Source organism: Myotis lucifugus, unplaced genomic scaffold (assembly GCF_000147115.1).
Source record: "Myotis lucifugus unplaced genomic scaffold, Myoluc2.0 scaffold_194, whole genome shotgun sequence".
Lineage (NCBI taxonomy): Eukaryota > Metazoa > Chordata > Mammalia > Chiroptera > Vespertilionidae > Myotis > Myotis lucifugus.
Window position 1 is genome coordinate 218,975 of NW_005871242.1, and position 25,899 is coordinate 244,873.

General features: G+C 43.0%; 1 protein-coding gene across 3 annotated transcripts in view; it reads right to left on the reverse strand.

The window, feature by feature from the left end:
• Positions 1-213: 213 nt before the first annotated feature.
• PSD3 (pleckstrin and Sec7 domain containing 3) overlaps positions 214-25,899 on the reverse strand; it is a 414,114-nt gene continuing 388,428 nt past the window's right edge. For all 3 annotated transcript variants that reach the window (XM_014462866.2, XM_023760800.1, XM_006097020.3), the window contains 2 exons: positions 18,208-18,351; positions 214-4,989 (listed from right to left, as the gene is read on the reverse strand). In XM_014462866.2, coding sequence (XP_014318352.2) covers positions 4,774-4,989; positions 18,208-18,351 — 360 coding nt within the window. In that variant the 3' untranslated portion in view covers positions 214-4,773. The remainder of the gene's footprint in view (positions 4,990-18,207; positions 18,352-25,899) is intronic.

Sequence of the window (25,899 nt, forward strand, 5' to 3'; positions counted from 1 at the left end):
GAGCGGCCCCCTTGGTATTGTACACAGGACATTGAAATAGTTTCACAAAGTTGGTTCCGAGTCATTTTTTTTTTGCCCTGGTGATTCAAAGCTCAAAGATGAAATTTTCTAGCATAGAATCTTATTTTTTCAAAAATTTAATCAAAATATCATTTGACTTTAAGTTGAATAAAACAGTACCACTACATATGTTCTCAATAACTGCATTATATACTCAATCCTATGAGGTTTTTACTTGCTGTTCATATCACACTGGTTATTAAGGACAAAAATAAATTGGATGTACATACACCATATACTGATATACAACTACACATGAATAACATATACATACATACAGCCATAAATACCCACAAACACGACATTGGCAAGTGACCGGAAAGCATTTTCTTTGATGCCTGACATACTATCTACATGGACATTTTCCAAAAGCCTGCAGTAGTACAGATACACACATACATCACACAGGGCGAGCCAGAGACGGAAGGAAACCTACGGTATATACAATTACGTAACTTGCAATATTTTCTTGCTGTTGCATTCAAGTCAACAAACTGCCATGCAGATTCAAGTATTACCGACATTCTCCCTATGAGGACAGTCTCCCCGCATGCACTGTCCTAGCAGCGGGCTGCCCGCTTGGGTTTGATACTCTGGGTACATAATGAGAATGGCAATGACTTTGGACTCCGGCCCTCGGGTAGGAGGGAGGCACGGGCAGGGAAGCTGAGAGGAGAGGCAGTGACTGAGCACCTCTCTCTCACCTGCTGGGGGCATTTTGTGGTTAACTATTGATCTCTTAGGTCCTCAGGATGACTGGATGGCGAGATGCCAGAGGCTGGTGGGGAGGCAGATGGTGGCCTGTTGGGAGGAGAGACAGCCAGAAGTCCTGGGGCAAGGTTGGCCCAAAGGCTCCTCTGCCTGCAGAGGGGGCTGGTCTTTCTCTGTCGCAGTGACTTCGATGCTCTGAGGAAAGCAGGTGCTACTAAAACCCCAAATCACACTCTTCCTCATGCCAGACTCTACCTTCACAAGCCCTAGGATGCCGCTGTGGTTCTGATTTATACCTGGAAACAATTCTGCCACTGAAAGAGCGAAGGGACCGTTCACTGCTGAGATGAAGGAAGGTGACTACCACCCACTGAACACTGCACAGGGTCACCAGAGCCAAACGACAGAGATTTGCATCAACAAGGCCAATTAACCCCCTATGAATTCAGGCTTAAAAACCTTAATTGATGACTGCAAGGAAAAATGCCAAAGGAATTCAAATTTCAGGACAACTAACAAATCCAAGAAAGTCTCCATAGTACGACAATGGGGAAACTTCTTTAAGGTCCGTTTTCCCCCAGTTGTCTCTGACTTGCGATAAAGGCAGAGAAGCGGTGCGCTCCTGCCACAGAAGGCCCTGCCTCACCTAAGAACACCTTCCAGGCTCCTCACAGGACAGAGCAGCAGCGGGCAAGGGCCAGCAGAAAACCCTGTAACTTTGTGCTTTGGCCTCCTTCCCTGCTACTTGTCTCAATTCCTCTCCAGCCTCAGAAGTTCTGTGGTGTGGCCACAGGTGAAATACAAACTCAAAAGACCAAGCCCAGCTAGACCCTGGCAAGCCAGCCACAGGAACTCCCGCACATCACTTTTAACCAGGAAATAGCGCCGCCTCGAGCTAGGATAACAGTCGGAGAAGCACGGAGGGTCGCGGGCAGTCACTCTCTACCCAGGAACTCCAGTTCCACCAGGGGAATCTCCCACACGTTGGTTTTAATGAGATGATTTAAACTGCACACAAGTATTGCTTGGTTTAACTAGGCATCACTAAGAGTTAATGAGAGGATGCTTTTAAAAAAGTGCACTTCACATAGTATCTATGGCCTGGCAATAAAACAAGGACTCTGCCTGCGAGTAACTAAGTCTCGATCGCTAACGAGAAATTCCTGGCACCTCCCTGTAACAGTCAGCACGTGAGGCGGGAACCAGCCCTGAAACACGCAGAGATTTAACACACGGGCCACTTCTAGGCTCCAGTGTGCAACGGCATGACCACAGAGTCTTTTGATGACTATCAAGATTTTCTAGACTGAAAATTAACATGAAGTGCATGTATGTAAAGAGGAATAATGGCTTACCATGTGGAGAGCGACTCAGGGCTCCATGCTGACATATGGGAGGGAAGAGGGGGGAGGGGGCGTACCTTCGGAAGGAGAGGAGGAGGAGAGCTCCCCTGTACCGTGAATTAGGCCGTAGGCTTGGGTTAGCGGTGAAAGGAATGTCTTTGATTTCTTCTGACTAGATACCATAGGAAAGAAATTATCACAAAAGAAAACGTGGTTGGCTATGGGCACGATTCTCACAATCTCGTCAAACCAGGGGCCGCTTCCTCCTACAGGATACACTCTTGACCTGCTAGGTGCACTGACAACAGACAGACACCTGACAGGCCTCAGGAGGTGTTCAAGGCTCGTCCCCTAAAGATGGACAGTATCATGGCAGCACAGGCTGCCCCCCTGGCTCACCAAATAGCCTTACGGTTGTTTTTAAAGATACACTATGCACACACCGCATACCGCAGCCTCAAAAGTGCCCTTCTCATCCCATTACTATTAGCATGTGCAGAAGCCCCGGGAGACACATCAGTGACTCACACAGCGGGAGCCATGTCCTGCTGTGCTAACCGAGGATTCAGAACCGCTCTGAACGCCAGGCTCGGCGGCAAGGTACCGTTCTGTTCATTAAATACTACAAGTGGAACACACAGGGACACTATGTACACAGACACACACACACTGTGGGCAGACACATTCAAGCCAGTCAGGGATTTTTTTTTCCTTTAGTTATCGAAGCTCAGAGACAACCTGGTCTAGGTATCTCTCTTCCCTCGGCTCAGGATAAAGAACTAGGCAGAAAACAAGCAGACCGATCATTCAGGTTCTAGGAAGAAAGACGATCCCTTGTGGGAATCTTGGACACAGTCAGAAGCTAAGGAAATGAATCAGGTCTACGAGCCACATTGGTAACTATCCTATTCGTTTCTTGGTTCTGAAACATAAATTGTCACTGCCTTTATCTACACAAGACAGAAGGTTAGAGTGAGTTTTTCAAAGGCGTGGCAAAGTATTTATCACAAAACAAGCGGCTATACCCTTAGCGAGGGGTTTCTCTTTTCTGGGCACCATCAACTATGAACATTTATATAGGCAGGAAGTGAATGTGAATAAATAATCATGTGATTTAATGCCACTGGAAATGGCCATGGTTTAAGAGCAGGCTTTCTCTAACTCCCTGGAACCATGCTATGCATGCAGAGTCCCCGATTCTTTGGTCATAGTACCTCCAACTAATACACTGAGTAGAACTAGAGCAATTTTCTGTGGGAGGGAAAAAGAGCACTCAAAGTGACTCCTCCAGTTCTGAAGTTGTGGAGATTACAGCTGTAAGGATCACAAAGTTTCAACATCAGAAAGTTCTAACTCACGGTGGGCTCAATTTTCACTCCTATCTCTTCCTATACAGAGAATGTTCTTTTTATCACCCTGAATTCCACAGGGACCGTCACGGAAACAAGCTTATGACTTCAAGGTCAACAGAATGATTTTGAGTAGATAGAAATGATTTAAAAGTCTTTATTCTTAGGAGAAAGTTCAGTAGGAGCAAAGAGAAGTGACTATCAAAGAGACTAAGATAAGAATAAACTAAGTAACTCGGTATATGCAACCGGCAGAGTCCTCTCTTTTCCAACCGCAGTCCATTCAGACTATTTGTTACTCTCAGATGGACTTTAAAGACTCAGGATTCCGTTGCTGGAAACCTGCAGCTCCCTGTTCTTCTCTTATTTGTTTTGCTTAAGACCCTGATGTTCTTACAACCAGGAGACAACAGCTGCCTACACATGTTTAAACTCCTGGATGACAAGGGTGATGACAATAGAGATGGTTCTGGATTCCTGGTCTAGACCCCATGGGAGCGAGGTAACAGTTTCCTGCAGGTGAACACGTGCCTCCTGCTGCCGCTCCCAAGAGTTGATCATTGTCATGCTTCTTTAGAGAACAAAATGAACCTGGTGTCATCTTTCCTTAACCTTCAATGGCAAAAAGGCCCCACCTCCTCTTTCCTTGCTTGGCTGAAATGGACTCAACACTCCAGCACGCTTCGTAAGTTCTCCAGTCCCGCGATCTCCGCACCCCTCTCCCTGCTTCCCGCAGGGTCAGACCCCAAAGACAAGTGCTGAGGTGCCCGCACAGCTGCGTCAGCGTGGAGCACCCGATTCCCGAACTGGAATTGTGAAGCGAACTTCTGTGAGTGCTCAATGCCACCTCTGTGACTGGCAAGAATTCACATATGAAGGTTTATGTTAAGTCTGGCTGGAACTGATTAAACTAAGTTTGTCCAGTAAAGTGGTTCACAACGGATTCATTTTTTTTAACCTTAAAAAAAAGTGTAACAGTTGGTTTGAGAATACATAAAACTGAGTGCAAACAAGAGAAAACCAAAGGAGAAGTGGTACACAATTCAATCTGAAATCATGATCCCCTCCCCCTCACAAAAAGGTGCATTAGTTATCAAGTGGCAAAAATCGTCAAAGCAAAGAAATCAAGAGCAAAGAGACAATCTGTACAGAAACGAACAAAAATATACAATAGAAAAGGTTACTAATGCACCATTTAGTCACAGACTATTGTTTTTGTTTTTTTTAAATATATTCACGGATTTACCAGAAAGATCTTGAAAAACTCTGTTTTGCTCCATGACCAGCCCTTCCCTGGTCGCAGATGGATTCTAAGTAACTTTTTGCTTAATGCTGGGCGTTTCGGGTCGGTGATCTTTCCGCTCGGACACGTTGCGCTTGACTTTGGCAGTGACCGGAGATGAATCTGGGTTCAGAGAAGGACTCGAATGCGACTTCTTCAGTCCTGGGGCCTCACTGCCGTTGCTGCCCAGGAGCTTCTTGCCGCCTTCTTTCAGAATGCCGATGTACGTTTCATACCGGGTTTGCTGGAGGGGAAATCAGAGAAGAACTGCTGTCAACACGCTGTTCACAAATGCACGCGTGCAGCCCACCCAGTGCATTGACTACCTGGAGCGCAGCCTGGCTGTTGAAGACTTGACTTCATTCCCCAAAGTGGGCAACAGCCCCAGGGGACTGATGGACTCACTGGTTCAGATGAGAAATGAAGACAGAACTTTAGTTCAAGTTTGCTCTGCATTCTGAAAGAATGCCGACTTGGAGTTACTGGCCATCAGATGGAGGAATCATGCTATCTGAACACTCAGCTACAAGAAGGGTGTAAGTGGGAGGAGCTATAACTTCCCAATTTTTGGCGACTGGGTGGCTCGATGGCTCTGTGCTGCCTGTACCCACTTGAACTTCCCTCACATGACCTCGGTGTCACTTGAACCTGGCTTGAATATGGTCCCTGTAACTCTACAAAGACTCAACTGGAGGAATCAGTCTATGGGGACTCGACTTTTTAGTCCCCTATGAAACCACAACACTTTCCAGCTGCTCTGGGTTTCCTGCCAAACTTCAAATTATTTTCTGATACTTTTCTCATTCTACAAACTTTTTCCATCAATGATTTGTTGAGTATTCAGTACATTTTAAATAGTTCCTGATTCTCTTGTCGCTGGGCATCTTTTTGTATGAATAACTGAAAAGAACATAGCAGAGAATTGTTTCCCCCTCTAACTCTAATTGGTACTTTTTCAAAAGCGTCTGAGTCACTATTTAGAACTATTATATAGATTGAAAATTACAGAAGGATCTGATTCTTGATTTGATAGATTCTAGTCAAAATAAGTCAGATGAGAAGAAAAGGCAAAGCAAAGGAAAGGTGGAAGGGGGCCAGAAAACGAGGGGTGCGTGGTCGTGGTTGAGAGAAATAAGGTAAGGGAGAGTGCAGTGGGTTCACAAATGTCCCAGGGGCTGTGCTCTGTTTCTGAGTTACAACGGCTTACAGGGACAGAGGCTATGAAACCCAGTAACATAGCTTTGCTTTTTACCATTTTCTGAAACCAAACCACATGCCTCTTCAAAATACTTTGGCTAAACATCTTTGAGAACCATTCAGTGGATATTGGTTTCTGCCATGTCTTCCTGGATTACAGACCCATCTAAATATGTAAATATCTCCCACTCCCAAATATTTCCTCTGAGTAAAGGAACAGCTTTGCATGAAGCTCTGATGAGCAGTGGGAATAGATAGACATAGAGGTGGATGCTTGATGAGTTCCCAAGTCAGTAATCCCTGGGGACACTTAATCTCCAGTGTACCACCATTCCCATGTTTCCCACAAAATCACCCTGGTCTGACCCTGTGAGGCAGTGCTGAGGCTCATGAGCCACCACCCAGCAAAGACTTGTCTGTATCCGTCCACGTCCACGTCCACAACCACCTGACCGGGACTGTCGAGATGCCGTGCACGGCAAACCCAGCACAGCTGCACTGAGTGAGGGGCAGGCTGCTGTGCTTAAGACCAGGCTCTCTCTCCACACAGAAAGAAAAGTAGTTTATAGCATACTTTTGAGGTTAACAAAACAGATATATGTGTTCTGAGTATCTCTTATGTAGCAGTAAATGAGACCAAATATTATTTTCCATGTTCAGCTTAAAAACAAAGAGAAACTGGGCCACTGTATATGGCTACGTTGGATCTTCATTTGGACAGTAACTAGATGTCATTCATACATGAAGAGCAGCCTCTAAATTTAAACCTATAACAAAGCATTCATTAAAGAGATAAAAATCTGTCAATGGTTAATTATATCTGATTTCCGTGGCCTGATGATTCTTACATGTGATTTACATGCAATGTACCAGGAGGATGGTCAATACTTCAATACTAACCTAAGGTTCTAGGCTCCCTGGGTTGGAGAGTAGCAGCTTCATCAGTATTAACACAGAAAAGAACCTGCTGCTGACACTAACAAGTAAACAATAACATGGAAGTTTTGTACTCTTTTCTGACAATATTATTCATAACCAGAAGGTAGAAAGGTAAGAAGAAATGAAAACACCTGAATGTTTTAATGAATGTAGTTTCATGCCACAAAGTAATCACACGATGCGAGAATTAGCACAGCTCCGGATAAGATGAAAAATGTGATGGGATGTAAGAAGTGAGTCTGTGAGGTGCATGTGGCAGTGAAGGACTAGCTTTGGGGCCAGGTGGCGTGGTTCGGGCACTGCACTAACAATAAGTGCAGCATCAACTCATTTTCCTAAATCGTTAGTCTTCATTATGGAGCCCTTTCAAGTGTGTGTCTTTCATTAAGAAGGGCACAGAGGGTTTGAGAATAAGATGTGCCGCAGGGACAATTTGCTGCCTTTGGTTAGGTTATTAAAGATTTTGTTTTAGTCTCTTGCCGATTCGTTTTCAGATCAATTCTTAGAAATGTCAGTGCTGTGTGCTCAGCTCCTTGCTCAGAAATTCTCCAACAGTGTGAATAGATTTCTAACAGGATGGCTGCCCGATCCAATTCCACTATCAGAAAAAAAAGCTTGAGGTGGGATTTTACCAAATCCCAGTCCAGCAGCTATGCTCTGCAGATAAGCATCTGAATATTGTTTTTGTGGTTTTGTCCTCTCAGCAAAACTCTCTGCCTTAATTTCCTTCTTAAGATTTGCTGTTTTCATGAAGCCTTCTGTGACCAAGAGCCAAAGACAATTCCAGTGTTTAATGGCTTCTTTATCTACTAAAATAAAGTCTTTCTCCCCTCTGTAACCTCCTTACATTTTTTGCTATATTATTTTATTAAGGTGGCCTTCAATTACTTGTAAAAATACTTCTCAGACGCATAGAAAAATATATCCCTGGTCACTAGTAGCGAAGCTAACTTGGGAGGAATAAAAAACACCATGTCCAAGGCCAAGCAAGCTGCTGCATAAGTTGAAGGTTAATTGTCTGCTTAAAAAAAAAAATCACACCTATCGATGTTATTTGTGAAGAAATTTAATCACATCCACACATACATGTACATGCACCTGACTGAGCAGTTTCTTTTCTCTTGAGCCCTGCATACTATTTTCTATTTGATTTGATGGAACGCTCTCTCCTTTTGCCCTCTGCTATGAATACGACAGTAACCACCTGAATGAAAATAAAGCTGCGCTGCCACTTGTAACACAGTGCTGTCATCTGCATTCAGACCTCACAGCCCCACAGTCCCACCCTGAATACACTTCCTCCTGACATTTTCCTTCCTCACCAGGGCAGGGGAAAGGCCATCTTAGAATGAAATGGGAAGAAACGAATAATGTCATGTACATAGCAAACATCTTTTGCTCCTAGATCTCTGTGCTGGAAAACAAAAAATAAAAACAAGCAAACAAAACAAGGAGGAGCTTTTGAAGTAACTGCTTATTTAAATAAAGACTGTGTTTGCATTCTCTTGGGGATGATGGCAGAATTGATTTGCATAGAATTTCTCCTTGAGCAATTGGCTCACCCACCACTACCTGCTAACTTATGAAAGTAATTACATTCAAAACAGAGTTTCCTATAAGTTCTTATCTAAAAATGTAAAGTTTTTTCCCTATTTTCCCCTCCTACTTCCCTATCTGTCTTCAACATGCAGAGGTAACTCACTGCCTGTGTGTATACAGCAAATACACATTTTTGGTTCACCTGGTCTGTATTTGTGGCTTTCAGGAAAACCTTAGGAAGTGTGGATTCAATGCCTTTGTTTCACTCTACCTTTTGGTTCTATTGCTCTCTAAATAAATTTTGTGACTTCAATTAAAAAAAAACTTTAAAATAAAAAACTCACTTCTTATATTAATACAAGCAGAAGAGTTCAAAAAGCCGCGATCAGACAAAAAGGACTGGGCTTGTAGGACATGTTTTGAGAGCGTCGGTGTGTCCATTCTGTAGCCCCAGCCCCTGCCCCTAAGGCACCCAATGTTTGCCAGAGAACTCAGGCCAATCCACTGCCCGAGAGAGAAAGCAGAGCTCACAGGCCATGGATGGCTCTCCCCCATCCCTGGTCCTGCTACTGCCCTCCTCAGGGTCCAGCCGAGAACAGCACTTGGGCTGTTAAGGACAGTCTTCCTGATTCAAGAAGTAATTTTTAAACACTGCTACCTCTCATTCTTTTCTTTGTTACTTTAGTTCTCAAAATCCTTTCTATAAAGCCAGTCTGTTTCAGTACCCAGATATTTTTCTTTTAAAAAAGGAAACCCAAATTCTGAATTTAAAAGTCCACAAAGCTCACTTAGAAAAGATACGCATTTTGTTTTCTGGGTGGAAACTTCAAGAAATGAATTATCCAGTTCAGACCCACCAACTGGGGCCTTCGGTCACGCCAGCTCCTAAGGGCCCCACCCAGTGTGGCCTTGTGGGAGGGTTTTGACAACAGTCTAGTACAGTGATGGTGAACCTATGACACGCGTGTCAGAGGTGACACGCGAACTCATTGTTTTGGTTGATTTTTCTTTGTTAAATGGCATTTAAATATGTAAAATAAATATTAAAAATATAAGTCTTTGTTTTACTATGGTTGCAAATATCAAAAAATTTCTATATGTGACACGGCACCAGAGTTAAGTTAGGGTTTTTCAAAATGCTGACATGCCGAGCTCAAAAGGTTCGCCATCACTGGTCTAGTATAAAACTAACTTTAAAAAAACACCCTGATTGGATTAATGGCATTTAAAAATTTTGCTATTCAGTAAAATGGAGGGAAAAAGTCCTTTGAAACACAGGGATATGAAGTTAAGTTTCTATATACCCAGAGAGGAATTTGAGTAGAGAAACACTACTTATCTGACGAAAGGCTAACTTGAGCTCTTATGGGATAAAAGTTGTCTCTCACTGAACTTTTCCTTAGGGAACTCACATCTAAAGCAACATTTCAGTGCATTTTGACAACATTTTTATACAGGCCATGCTCCTAATATTTCAGTTTATACTTTGTTTATGCTTCTGATTGCACTGGAATCCTAAAGTCCTACACATCCCTCAGAGGCACATCCCCGAACTTCTTCACGGCAGCCTGTCTGTCAGACTCACAGCTCCAGAAAGGTCAATGGCAGGCATGAGGGACACGGGCAGTCTTTCGAGGGCATTTGTCAAGTAGGATTTCAGGACGCTTTGAAGGACCTTTGCTCTAAGCTGCCTTCTCCCATGGCATTTCATCCCCAAGATTATTAATTGCTTTTGAGCTTCAAGCGCTTTTACACCTTCTGCATTCCCAATTCGAATGCCCCTTCCCGTAGGAAGTCCCATAAGCTAGCATCTTACCAGTTCTATGTCCAATTTTATCCTGTGAGGTAAAGGATCTTCCAACCCACGGAGTCCGACACTGAGCAACCAGACCTCCCTCCCTCCAGGCCTCAGGTGCCACATGCGAAAACTTGGAAGTAAGACATATGGAAGAGGACACACTACTGGTCCCTAGAGGGAATGCTGAACCACAAGGTGGGGGTAGGGCACTGAAAGGAAATAGCCCTGGTTTACCTGTTTTATTTACAATGTTGTCAAAGGCCAGAGCAAGTTCGGGATGCAAGCTACTATGAAAGTGCCCTGCACAATTCCTAGTGTGTGTGATCAGTATTGTGTCTCCTTCCATATATCTTGCTCCCAAATGCATGTCTCAAGGAGGAACATAAGTAAACAAACTGTCGACTGCTCCTGCAGAAAGTCTGTATGACACAGGGGAACCAATTTCTAGTCTTCCAATGAATGCTGCACTGGACGTTCTTACAGCAAATATCACTTGGCTTGCATATGATGTTTTTTTGGTCTAATATTTTCAGAGATAATATTTCTGAAAACATTTTAAGTTTTAATTGTGAGTCTACTGAGTAATTCTGAACTAGAAAGCCCTAAAGAACCTCAACAGTCTGCTCCCCACCAAAAGCCTTCATCTCAGATCAGATACTTAAGCAAACAAAGTTTTTAAAACTCTTAGATCAAAAGCATACAGATTCTTTGAGAAAATAGTAAGAAGAAACCTAATGTAGTTTAGAGAGAGACAAGTACTCTTTTAAAAAAAACAAAAAAACCCAACACACCAAAAAGGCTACCCCTTTCATTGTTCTGATTCCAGAGTTAGCCCAGGAAAGCATTCGGCAGTAAACTAACGATGGGGCAGGTCATGTACCACAAAGTCTAAGGGAGCTGGGAAGGTGGCTACTCGTTGTTTACATGGGAACTCTCTTGGTGAGGGAAATGTAGGTCCCCTATCTCACAAGTTACTGAGAGGAAGAAGCTACGAGGCCGAAGGTGAGCATGTCACTCACACCAGGTGCGACTCCTCTTTATTGTATTTCCACTCAGAAGTAGTCATCAAAACATTAAACAACTGGCACAGCATAGGTGCTGCTAAATCAGAGGGGACACCATCCGCAAACCACTGCAAAGCCTTGTAGGTGCACAACAGCTGCATTCATATCCGCTCGGCTCCTATCTATTAAAGTAAGCACAGACCCTGTACCCAGGCTGCTACCAGGCCTCTTCATCCCTCACTGGCTTTGAAGCAGACTGCGTGGTCTGCACACAGGCCGGCCACTACTGCAGCCCCTAGCTCCATTCAGCTGCGGAGCACAGGAAACGGGGCCAGTCTGCATTGAGACATGCCATGAGTGCAAAGTGTTCGCTAAATTTGGGTAATGTAGGAAAAATGAGTGTGAAATATCTTAGTATCTTATACTGATTACATGTTGAAATGGTATTATTTTGGATATACTGTATTAAATTTCAATGTCTTATTACAGTTAGTTCCACCAGTTTTCTTTAAGTTTTTAAATGTAGCTGCAGGTACTAGAAAATTTAAAATTATACATGTGGTTTGCATTGTATCTCTATTGGGTAGTGTTGGCCTAGATCCCCTGACATCTCCCAAATTGAAATATTCTTGTCCTGTGTTTAACACCCTTAGTGAGAGGGTGAGTTACTTTAATACTCTAATTGGTGTTAACATGTCACTCTCCTCAAAAAATACATATATTGCTGGAAGGGACCTTCTAGGTAAGTTCACCCAATCCCATCTCAATTTGAGACCCCAAAATTGAGGCCCAGCAAGGATAACCATGTAATAAAACACATCAAGGATAAGACGAAAAAGTCCTCCTAACTCCCAGGTGAGTCATTTCCCGATTTTACTAATTTATTACTCAAGTATTTGCCCTTTGCCTGCAGACAATACCTTAACTCGAAGTGGTGACCCTCCTCACAGCAGACATTGCAGGCATAAGGAGAGACTTAGGGACAGGGAGTCATTTCAAGTCACATGACTGGCTGTTTATTCCGTCTTCTGGGGTATGGCCCTAGTTCTTTTCAATCATTTATTAAAAATGCGATTCAAAGAGTCCTATTGCTAAGCTTCTCTTCCTTTCAAAAGCACATGCCATTATTTACAGATTAAAATTCAGAGCTTCTGAGTACTCTTTCATCACACCTTACCAAATGCAATTCCAAATAGCAATGCAAGAATTATGTCTCTATTACTAACTGGATTTGAGCTTGGACAACTGCTGATCTTAGGTCTCTAGCTTTTTTAAAATTTTTATTTTTTTATTGTATAAAGTATTACAAATAGTAGTACATATGTCTCCTTTTTTTTTCCCCAATTGACCTTCCCCCAGCCTCCCCTACCCCTCGGCACATGCCCTCACCCCCCTCCCAGTGTCTTAGGTCTCTAGCTTTTGACTCATAATTATACTACTCAGCATCCTACTAAAAAATTCTTAAATATCCCCAAGAATTCTATTAACCTGCAATATCTTAGCTTCTCAGATCCAGACATTTAATAACTTTGTGATGTTTTCTATAAAGGGGATGGCACTGGGTTCCTGGCTAGATTCAGTTGCTAAGACCGAGACTTGCTTCTAATCTTCTTTAAGTAAGTTAATGGAATTTCTCCCTTGCTTTCACCAGGGAGGAAAAGGGTAATAACTGCTATCCCTGTGCTTTTATGATCAAAGCCACTTATAAATTAATAGCGAGATCATTTTGTTTCAGAGGCGGATTTGCCTTGTGACAGTTGGCTTTGTATTGAGATAAGCCTTGGAGGGCTCCTGTGAGAGGAAAAGTGGTCCACGGTGTGAAAATCACTCATCTGATGTGGACAAATAAAAAATGAGCAATCTGGGGAAACAGGGCTAAGACCACAACCAGAGCATTTGTTAAAAAAGAAATACATCAGACCACCCACCCACCCAGCAACAAACAACCCAACAATAAAACTGAGGCTTTACAACTAGCAATGTATATTCTGTGCACTTCTAGAGATGAGCTGTTTTGAGTTTCCCTAATGATGCTGCACAGAATGTGCTCTGATTCTCAAGTATGTCAGCTTCAGAAGGAATCATGCCATTTTGCATGCCACCAAAAATTAGAAATTCAGAAAAGATGCCTCATGCCTCAAGAATGTCCCAGATTTTCTAGATTTAAAATATTCAGCCCTAAGACATTTCTATGTTTTGTTACAGTGGACATTTGTTGTTCCTAAAATTGAGTTTCCTAGCCATGTGGTTGGTGTGGGTCCCGTCTTAAGCCATAAGAAGCATATCCCACTCCAGGTCGAAATTCGGGAGCGGACACGGGTGAATTCTAACCCTTTGGGCCAAGGGGACTTTGTTCTGCATCTGAGCCATCAGGGAAGTGAACTCTACTCCCGTCGATAACAAAGCCACTGAGAACACCTTAAATGTTACATCAAAAACATCCTGGAGTAAACACCATCTTCACTTTCTAATAGCTGTTGTTTCTAAAGCTGAAGAAACATCTAGCCGAATCCCTGGACCAACGTCAGTGCTATCACGGGAATTTCTTTAATGGGGCTGCTTCTCTAAGGGCCCAGGCGTTCCCCAGAGATTTTACAGCCCTTATACACTATCCACCCAGCCCACATCTGGGTACATTTGCAAATGCACCGGAAGCATGGAGAGCAATTCAAACATTTTCAAGTGAAACTGGAGCGGGATAAAGTAGAAATACATTAATATAATGAAATGAAATGATTTTGGATTTTTTTTTTGGAAATTGGGAAATGATGGTGTGTGTAATGTAGACTTGTGATGCCTAACAACTCGTTCAAAAGTGAGATTAGGTTCCAAGTGAACTCTTCTAAAAAAAGTAACAGCCATAACTTGAAGGAATCAATTCAGTCAAAAACAAAACCTCCTCCTTCAGTAACAAGGAGAGGCGCATGCATTTAGACTAGTGGTTCTCAACCTTGGCTGCACATTAGAATCACCTGGGAATCTTTTGAAAATCCTGATTTCTGGGCCTCACCCTCCAGAAATTCTGTTTCTTTGTTACTAATGTTGTGGCCCCACCCCATAACAAAGAAACAGAATTTCCGGAGGATGAGGCCCAGAAATCAGGATTTTAAAAAGATTCCCAGGTGATTCTAATGTGCAGCCAAGGTTGAGAACCACTGATTTAGACAATTGTAGCCCATTGCTGCTTTTCGAATCTCTTTCCAACAGGCTCAGGCTAAGATAGATGGAAGCCTCCTGGCTCTCTAAAGATGTTTTGTAGACTTAAAAATATAGCCTAAACCTACCTATTTACCATAATTTCTAATTTTTTACTAGCAGTCAGGGTATTTTTTTGTTTGTTTGTTTGTTTTTTAGAATTTCTAAGGCATAGAAAGAGCTGTGACTTTGGCCACCACCAAGAACTGTTTGGGAAATAAACAACTGAAATGCAAAAGGTCAGGTGCAACTCCCAGTGTTATTACTAACAGCTTAATGTTCTAACGAAAGAAGAGCACTTTTCCTTACAAAGACGTGAAAACTGTAAGAACGACTCTGAACCACAGGGTGGCCCTGATGGCAGGAAGGGTGAGAGCTCATTCCTGCCCGGGACCCTTCCTTGGTGACAAGGCCACAGACAGGTTACAGCTCCCCGCTGTCACTGCCCAGGAGGCTCCCACTGCACTGCAGGCACTGCTGTGGTCCTCACCTGCCCTCCAGCCTTGTTTTCAGGGGAGCTACTCCGTGTTCTGAGAGAACTACTCCAGGCGAGGTTATGTTTCACGCACAATAATTCAGTTTCATTCCTTCATTCCACAAATATGTCCTGAGCACTACCCCATGCTCTAGAACAGCGGTTCTCAACCTGTGGGTCGCGACCCCTTTGCGGGTCGAACGACCCTTTCACAGGGGTCGCTTAAGACCATCGGAAAACACATATATAATCACATATTGTTTTTGTGATTAATCACTATGCTTTAATTATGTTCAATTTGTAACAATGAAATTGGGGGTCACCACAACATGAGGAACTGTATAAAAGGGTCGCGGCATTAGGAAGGTTGAGAACCACTGCCCTAGAAGCTACAGCAGTGACCAAAGGAAGGAAGCGGATGCTCAGGGATGTGGCTGGTACAGCAGGGTGCTTAATGCCAGGCAAACGGTCTCCACCAGCAAACACACAGGGCAGAATCTGGTGGCTGAAACCACAGGAAAGGGGCCCCCCACAAGATAAGCTATTTTATGAGTGAAAACTAACGATGCAGTTTTAAAAAGCAATTACTTTTACAAAAACCTTTTCAGGTAACATCTATAAAGTGAGGTACCCTTCCTCCTTCCTGGTACACAGGTTAGGCGGCCTGACAGACAACCCAACAGGCCTGACACTAGCACGGAGTCTGATTTAATGAGCTGAGGGCTTTGGAATGCAACTCTTTGATGAAAGCAAGATTCGTTCCCACAAAGCTTGGTCTAAGTCAGTGGTTCTCAACCTTCTGGCCCTTTAAATACAGTTCTTCATGTTGTGACCCAACCATAAAATTATTTTCGTTGCTACTTCATAACTGTAATGTTGCTACTGTTATGAATTGTAATGTAAATATCTGATATGCAGGATGGTCTTAGGTGACCCCTGTGAAAGGGTCGTTCGACCGCCAAAGGGGTCGCGACCCACAGGTTGAGAACCGCTGGTAAGTTCATGTTAGGAGATGGAAATGCTGGCTCCTGCTGGGTTACCTGTTCAGAGAGCAGATTCCAAAGCAGGAAGTGCTTCTACAGTGGCAACCATTCCATGATCTGTGGCTGTCCCCACCTCCTGGGGGCAGCTCTCAGCCTTCGGTCAAGGGCACCAGGCAAGGTGAGGAGGGCCAGAAGCCAGGGATGGAGGTGTTGGGAAATTTAATTAGCACGTGTGAAACCAAGAGGCCCCGAGCTGAAAGCCATTCGACAAGTGTGAAGACGATGATTGCTTTTTGAGAACTCCTTTTTCCAGGAATGAACAAGCTGGGGAAAGATGAGCTGCTTAGAGTTTCGTTTATTTTTTAGAAAATATTTGTTCAAGTGTTTTGTTGGTAAGGCTTCCAACAGTTTGTGCGAATAAACTTTTAACTTTACTGAAAGAGTGTATCTTCATCTCCCACAGCAAGGACTTGCCGGCCATGAAGAAAACTTGCACACGGGTCCACAGTGAACCCAAAGGCACATTTTATCACAAACATTTTATAACTCAGGAAAAGACTTTTTAATCTTCCATGACATCCTGTTCAATTCAACATGCAAGCACAGAGCAAAGAGGTCCCTGCTCTGGGAAGGCTCACGGGCCTGGGCAGGGGAGGTACGGAAGCCACTACAGATGCCAGTGAAATAACTTGAACAGAGGCCAGCTGTGGTGGGACTACGACAGAGTAATAAACCCACTTGCAAGCTGGGAGCAGGCTTTTCACAGGAGGGATGTGGGCTGCATCTGAAAGATAAAGAGGCTTTCTGAAATGGAGAAGAGGGGAAGGGCATTTGGGTCAGAAGAAAGTAAACGAACAAAGGCATAAAAGTATGTTTGGAGAGAGCGGGCAGAAATGTGACTGGTAGACATGGACGCTGTTGGGTTGTGGAAAGACAGAAGGAGCCCAAATCCTCTCAGATTAAGGACTGGGACTTTGAAATCAATAAACAAGTTTTGGCAAGGATGTGGAGAAGAGGGAACCCTTGTGTACTGCTGGTGGGACTGTAAATCAGTGCAGCCACATGGAAAACAGTATGGAGGTTCCTCAAAAAATTAAAAACAGAACTACCATATGACCCAGCAATTCCCTCCTGGGTATTTGAAGAAACAGAAAACACTAATTTGAAAAGACATATGCATTCCCTATGTTCACTGCAGCATTGTTTACAATAGCCAAGATGTGAAAGTAACCTAAGTGTCCATCAGTAGACAAGTGGGTAAAGAAGATGTGGTACATTTATATAGTGGAATATTACTACTCAGCCATAAAAAAAAACATAAAACAACAACTTGTCATTGTGACAACATGGATGAACCTAGAGAGTATTATGCTAAGTGAAATAAGTCAGAGAAAGACAAATACTGTATGATGACACTTATATGTACACTCTAAAAAGCAAAAAAAAAAAAAGCAAACAAAACAGAAACAAACTCATAGATATGAAGAACAGATTGATGGTTGCAAGATGGGAGCTAGTCTAGGGGGTAGGCAGAAAAGGCAAAGGGATTAAGGAATAGCAATATACTGCCTTCAACTTGCTTTTAAATGTCCCACCACTCCAGAGTTTATGGATCCTCCCAATCTTTTTTTTTTAAAATATATTTTATTGATTTTTTACAGAGAAGAAGGGAGAGGAATAGAGAGTTAGAAACATCGATCAGCTGCCTCCTGCACACCCCCCAGTGGGGATGTGCCCGCAACCAAGGTACATGCCCTTGACCGGAATCAAACCTGGGACCCTTCAGTCCGCAGGCCGACGCTCTATCCACTGAGCCAAACCAGTTCGGCGTCCTCCCAATCTTTTTAATAACCACACTTGCTCTAGCACATGGATGTGCAGGGATGTGCCACGTCGCCAGTCTCTGCCTGAAGGGCACCGAGTGGGGGAGGAAGAGCATCGGTGTTGCCTGACGGCAGGAGAAAGCTGACGCTTCATGCCACCTGTATCTGTTTCCCTATTGTGCTTTCTTTTGACTCAACTCTCTTGAAAGACACAGAAACACAGAAAGCAGCCGCCCACCCCAGCATGCCCTCTACTGCTGCGGTCTCTCCTCACAGCAGGCCCTTCCAACCAGACACATAAACTGACAGTTATCTTTGATGTTTGTTTGATGCTTAAATAGAATCATAAACACCAGGAGCCACTGAGACCTAGACCAGGCCTGAGCTCCCAAGTTAGAGCAGGGCGAGGCACACGTCCCAGTTACAGTAACTGTAAAAAACAATTGCCTTGTGGAGGAATTATGAAAGAACTCAGGTATAGGCTTTTATTACACTCGGGTCCAACACACCTCAAACTCCAGGTAGTGATCTTTCAGCTTGTACTCATCTATCTCCTTGGCCTTCACCTTCTTGTCCGGGGGGTACGAGCGGTGCTCGGCCAGTTCGGTGGTAATCTGCTTCAGCTTGCTCTCGTGCGACTTCAGCTGTTCCTCCTGCAGGAAATAGGAAGCCATTTAATGTCCGAAAATAAATCAATAAAGAAATCCCTTCTGATGAATGACTTTAATTCACTGAAACAGTCCCGTGAGCCTCGGCTGCCGCATCTTACCACCTCTCTCAAGCCAGTGGCTGGTTCCCAAGTACCTTTGGCAAAAGGACAACTGAGGCCAGCCTCCCTCCCCAGACCCCGTCACAAACAAAATGCTTTCAGAGCCTTTATCAGGTGTAACTGTCACGGAGCTGAGACACTGCCTCCTGCGATACTCCAACACGCAAGGCACCGCCAAGCAGTTAGGCGCCTGTCCCGAGTACCACACAGTGTGGCTTCTCCACTGCAGGGCCACTCAGCAATGCTGCTGGTTTCTCCGCCTGCCACAGTGACCGAGGAACCTCTCCAAAAGAAGCAAAGCCACCACGAAATAACTGTCTGAAAGCTATCAGATAGTATTCTAAAAAAGGTAACAATCTATGCTTTTTCTCTCCAAAGTAGTACATGTTCCGATGTCAAAGACTTTCCATTCTAGGGGGACCATTTATATCACCTTAGCAATAAGCTACCTAACAAGAGACACTATCAAACCCTCTAGCAGCATTTAAAAAAATAAAACTAAGAGATCGGAATTCTCTTGCATTCCTATAATTGCATGACTGCTTTGTTTACTATTCCACTTCCACATGTAATGATCCAAATTCTTGTTGAGTATAAATTTCACATGTACAGTAAGAAATGGATGAGAGCAAATGAAAGGGAGCTGAGTAAACATAATTTCAAAATATAAACATTTTATTCTAGATGAGTGGAATAATTAAAAAGAATACCAAAAAGGAATAATTATTGACACTAATTAAGATTATATGGCATCACTGTAAATTTAAAAAGATATTAAGAAGTTATAAGAGTCACGTATAATGTCTTCAGGATTTGTTATCATGCATGTCCTAAAAGCCAAACAAGGGGGAAAAAATCCAAGTTAAAAGCCATCAAAATAGGAGAACAATGGAACATTTTAAAAAGCAGAGAATGCTTTGTGGTTGAGTGTCGACCTATGAACCAGGAGGTCACGGTTTGATTCCTGGTCAGGGCACATATGGGGTTTCAGGCTCAATCCCCAGTGGAGGGCATGCAGGAGGCAGCCAATCAATGATTCTCTCTCATCACTGATGTTTCTATTTCTCATTCATCTTTCCCTCTCTTTCTCCAAGGAGACTATAGACTACGTAATGGACTGAATGTTTGTGTTCCTCCAAAATTCACAAGTTGAAGCCCAGTGTGGCTGTATCTGCAGATGGGGCTTCTGAGGAACTAATTAAGGTTAAGTGAGGTCATAAGAGCAGGGCCCTGATGCAACAGAATGAGACACCACCAACAGCACACTCTCTGGGCCCAGGCACCAAAGAAAGGCTATGTGAGGACACAGAACAAAGGGGCGACTGCAACCCACAGGGAGCTCCCTCCCCACAGCCCTGTTGGCACCTTGATCGGGGACTTCCAGTCCCCAGGACTGTGACAAAGAAAAATAAATTCTGTCATTTAAGCCGCCCAGTCTGTGGTATTTTGTTCTGGCAGCCAGAGATGACTAAGAAGAATGTATTAATAGCTATCTTATTTCCAAGTAATTTTCCTTTGTATATTTACTGTGACATATAAATTATTTAACAGAATTATTGGCAAAAGATATTTGGTGACTAGACCATTTTGAAAAATAAAAAAATGAGTTATTTTTTGTTTAATAAAATGTCTCAGGTATAAAAAAAGGCATATTGAATGACATATGACAAACACTCATGTATCTAACACCCAGTTTAACAAATAAAATATTATAAAAATAATTGAAACTTCCTGTATTTATCTGCTCACCTTATTCCTTTTCTATACCATAAAAATAGAGAATTTGTTCTTTAGGTTTTTATATTTAATAAGTTTCCTTTTGTAACTTGTTCTTTCATTGGCATGTTTTTGAAATTTGTTCACATATAAGCTCTACTTCCCTCCTTTTATCCACCGTGTAGTATTCCACTGCAGGACAAACTACAATTTCACTGAAGGATATTTAGATTGTTTTCCAGTTTCTTGAGGCTATTATAAGTGATAGTGCATTAAACATATTGCCTAATAAATACAAGCAAGGGTTTTCCTATTATATAATCACCAGGAGGTGGCATTTCTGGGTTTCAGAATATGCACACCTTTAAGATGACCCTAACCTGTGTTCCAAGTGTCCCCACAGTTTCCATTTCCACAGGAAGTTTGAAAGTCCCACGGCTCTACATTCTTGCCAACATTTTATATCACACCTGCACAATTTTTGCTGATTTCCTGAGTATGAAATGATTAGCCATTATAGCCTGAATCTGCATTTCTCTGATCATGGGGAGGAAGCACATGGTTTCACGTTTCCAGCGTTTCCTCTTCTGTGGACTGGCTGCTGAAATATTGGACCGATTTTTCTATTGGGTCTAGATTTGTAAAGCATAGTGATTTATCGTTTAACAAAATGAATTATTTCCTTTTTTGGTTAATAAAATGATTAGAATCCAAATACTAGCTTTCTTTTCAAATAAGATTTTACGTAACTTGTTAAAAGAATTTACAAAATTCTCTGTAGTTTTGGACTTTGCCTCTGTGTAAATATTCTTTTATTTAATAAAACCTTTATTGTTGAAAATATTATATATGTCTCCCTTTCCCCTCCATTGATCCCTCCTCTTAGCCCCCCCCTCCCTATCCTCCCCCAGGCCTTCACCACCCTATTGTCTACGTCCATGGGTTATGCATATATGCATACAAGTTCTTTGGTTGATCTCTTTGAAATATTCTTTTAGATGTTTGCATCTTCCAAAAGCTTTAGAACTAGGTTTCTCCATCTTTCATAAATCCCAATTTCTACGAATTTTAATGAGGAATACATACCAGAACAACACTATGCAAAGCATATTATATTTGTCATTTTCCTACCCAAACCACAATTTAGTAGGATTTATTCATCATTATTAAGCTACGGTTTATAAACCTGACTATTTCTATAGCAGTATAAAGGGCTAGCCATTTGGGCTATGTTTTTTTATGAAGAAACTAGTTGAAGGAATGTTGAAATTCAATCTGCAATGCTTAACTCCTACTGTACTTTACTGCCTTCATGTGCAAGAATTAAGGAAATAATTTCAAAATAAAGGCATTTTAAAACTGCATTTCTTAATCTGTCCATTTTGACCAGTGAAATAACAATACCACGTCTCTCTTATGGGCGTAGGTAAGTAGACGATGCCAATGATTTCAATGCTCTAACCCGAGGTAAAGGAGGTACACAGACTGACAGAGGAAATGGAGGAGAAAGGCAGCGGCCGTGGAGGCGTGCTGCATTCTCAGACTCGGGACAATGAAATTTTAATAGACACGATGGAGAAAAACAAAGTAGGAGCCCTGCTGTTTCTCTCCCTTTTGTCTCTGCCCTGATGATTAAGTGGGGGAGCAAATATGCTGCTCTTAGAGACAATACTAACAAAAGGGACTTCAGGGAAGGGACAGAAATACATCTGACCAAGTTAAAGAGAGAGCACAGAGGAAGGAAGTGGCATGCACTCATGGGAACTGTTTGAAGTTAGGAGGTGATCACTTAAGGAGTGGCATTAAATAATAGATGCAAGAGAAATTACCGTGGTTATGTCAGTAGGTGTAATTGATAAACCTTTGATACATATACAGTGAAATTTTTTCTAAAAGGCAAGTTTTAGATGACATCACCTAAGATTTAATTTTTTCTTACTTATATAGTACTTTGAGGAAAATTTCTTTTTTTGTTGTTTTAAAATACTGAACTCTAATTCATCTCTGTGACGAAAGTATTTCTAACACATGAGGGGATGGGGCCAGGCAAGTGGATGTTCAAGATCTCGAAGTGAATCAAGAGCTGATTCTGGTGCACAGCCCAGGGGTCCAGCCACCACTAGAAGGCTCAGAAATTAGCTCTTTATCCTTCTACACAAAACCTAAGACTTATTACCTTACCCCTCATGGAGAAGAGGATGAAAGAAAAGCTGTGGAAAATAAAAGGTAATGACGATACAGAAATGCATGTGTAAGAGGAAGAGGAACAGCGAGGATTAGAGAGAGATGGCAGAAAGAGCCAGGGGAGGAGAAGAGTCATCCATCACAACACTCACTGAACACCTACTATGCGCAGGCATGGTGCTGGGTTCTGGAAAAGCCATGGTTCCTGCCACCCATCTCCCCTCTCCCCCAGTCGTGGAACACAGAACCCTAGGAATTCTAAGGTGAAGGACTTGCCATTGCCCCTTCTAACCTCTTCCTCTGCGAGGCAATGGGATCCAGAGAGTCCTTGCTCAAGACACAGAGGTGAGGACAGTGGGCAGCCACCCCTTCTCCCAACTCCTACTCATAAACTCGCCTCGGAGCAACCTTCTTAAATCCCAAGGGCTGCTGCAAACAAGCTTGGAAACATTCCGTTTCTTAATGTATCGATGCCAACCCCAGCTTTCAAAACTGTGTAAGCTCCCTGGGTCCCAATGTGCCCTCTCTCCCACGGTCCTCACACATGCGGGCTGTACGAAGGTCCTTTCTCCGAATCCCACTCAAGACCAGTGCTCCCCCAGATCTCACGCTCCTCCTCCCCTGCATCACTACAGCACTTCATGCCCATACCACATTTGTACTGCACACTAGTCTCTGACTTATGTGTGAATCTTCTCTCCTTCAGTGATTACAGCTCTTTAAACAGAAAAAGGTTACTTTTCTCAAATCCTCCAGTGTCTAGTACACTGCTGGGCAGGGACAGAATATGCAGCACCATCTTTGGCTTACAGATATTACCTGCCTTACATGAACACATACCTCATTAGCTGAGAGTGAAGACCCCTGCCTTAGCTACTTTGATAAGGCCCGTGTACCTAATATGGTAACCAGTGTATTGGCCCTCAGTCAATAGTGGCTGAATAAATGGAGCATTTTTAAAAAGGGAAGGTAAAGGCAGGAGGGCTCACACTGTTGCCTCGGCTGTTTTAAAGCAGGCGGATGACTCAGAGGTAATGACATTCCTACGAGTCTGCAGTGGTTCTCAACCTTGGCTGCACATTAGAATCACCTGGGAATCACCTTTTTAAAATCCTGATTTCTGGGCCTCATCCTCCGGAAATTCTGTTTCTTTGTTACTAATGTTGTGGCCTCATCCCATAACAAAGAAACAGAATTTCCGGAGGGTGAGGCCCAGAAATCAGGATTTTAAAAAGATTCCCAGGTGATTCTAATGTGCAGCCAAGGTTGAGAACCACTGTGCTAGGCAGTTTACCTGCCAAATTGCTAAGCACTGCAGCCCCTCAAACCCCAGCTGTATGGAATTTAGAATAAAGAACATCTGCCTTTGAGTCAATTTGCAAAGGGTTTCATGTTGTAAAGGACCTTCCAGAAGAATAGAGTGTCATCATTTCATGTTTAAAACAGTTTAAACAGTTTAAAGCCTAGCAGGGGAGGACCTTTTTTCTGCAAACGGCATTTATATAGTTATAGCATCACTCACGGGCCATACAAAATTATCAACTTAAAAATTAGCCTGCTATATTTGGTTAAACATTTAATTAACTCACCCCTAATGCCTTGGCAGGGCCAGACCAAATGATTCCCAGGGCCTTATACTGCCCTCAGGCCCGACATTCCCCACCCCTGCAGTTGACAGTGTTTAGTGAGCTTCAGCATAATTTCAATATGATTTAATTAATTGTTTTATTGAATATTTAATATACATTAGATACAGACCTCTGAGAAATGAATATAAAATTTATTTTGGAGAAGTGAAGTCATGACCTAAGGCCATGACAGAGTTTGGGCTGCATCTTGTTGGCAAAGTGAGCCAGTTAAGGGTAAGTGACATAATACGAAACTTATTTTAGCCAGAACCGAGGAGGATGGATTGGAGAGAAGAAAGATTAGAGTCAGAGAGAACGCAAGTGGTTACAGGAACAGCTGCCAGAGTTTTCCAGAGTGGGCGTGTGCATCCCAGGCAAGACGATCCTGGGGGGAGAATTTTAAAACTCAGCGTTGAGACATAATTCAGTACCACACAGTTTACTCGTTTAAAGTGCATCAGTCACTGCTTTTAGCATCTTCGCAGGGTTGTGCAAATATCACCTCAAGTTAATTTTATGGCATTTTAGTTTCCCTAAAAGAGACTCTTTTTGAATGGAATCTCAGTGTGTCTTTTGCAACCGGCTTCTTTCACTTGGCATAATGTTTGCACGGTCCATCCATATTGTAGGGCAGATCCCATTCTATTCATCCATTTATCAGCGGATGGCCATTACCACCTTTGGCTGTTATGAATAATGCTGCCAGGAACATTTGTGTAAAAGTTTTGTGTGGGTGTATGTTTTCATTCTCTTGATATCTAAGTGGGAGTGAAATTGCTGGGTCACATGTTAACTCTATGTTTAATCATTTGATGAACCACCAAACTGGTTTCCAAAGTAGCTGCTTCATTTTACATTCCAACCAGCAATGCATGAGAGTTCAAATTTCTCCATATTCACACCAACGCATTATTTTCCTTTTATAAATAAAAAGATTTTAAAAAAGTCATAGCTACGCTAATAAGTGCAAGTGGTAGCTCATGGTTTTGACTTCCACTCTATTTCATTAATGACTAATGATGTTCAGCATTTTTTCATGCTGTATTGATAGTAGGACATGCAATACATTTTATATAAAGAATTGTACATATACTGTGGAGTATCTGTCCACTTAAATACTTACTACTGATAAGGTGAATGATTTAAAAAGTCAGAAGACCACTGATCTAGGTAAAAGATGACAAAAGTCTGAATTAAGGGAAGTGGGTAGGATATGAAAGATCTGTGACTGAGAGTATGGGATTGAATGGTGTGGGAAGAGGGTGTTCTGACCAGTGAGGGACACAGCTATCAGAATGACTTCCTCTACTGAAATCCCACCTGTCTGCCTGTGGAAGGAGGACCTCAAGAGGCTGTGACCTCTGCTGACCTTGGAGCTGGACCCAGGCAACCAGAGGCTCCTCACCCCCTCCTCTGTCCCTGGAATGTGCTTTCCCCTGGCCTTCCACACACTAGAAACCGCCAGGACACAGCCTTGAGAGAGTAGGTGTTGCTGAGACCGTCTGGATGGCACGGGTGATGGAGCCCAGTGAAGGCCTCTGTAGAAACTTTTAAGATTCTGGTGGGTGGGTGCAAAGACCTACTTATATCAACCCTGTGCACATTCAAATCTGAAAATGACTACTCGGGCCTGAATAGGTCCTGCAGAGGGCTGATCGAGAAATCCTGTTTGGAGTGTTACACCAGCAGGAGAAGCGAGACTTACAACTTCCCAACGCCCCCCCCCGCCCCCCCCGCCCGAAGTGCTCTGGCAGTGCTGCCACGGAAAACAGTGGAAAGAAGGTGACCCTCCCACACAGCACAGCTGTTCCAAAGAACCACCCTGCACTGATAATTACCAACTTTAATAATGAAGGCTAACATGTTTTGGATAGAAGACAAGAATAAATTAAAGAAAAGCTTGC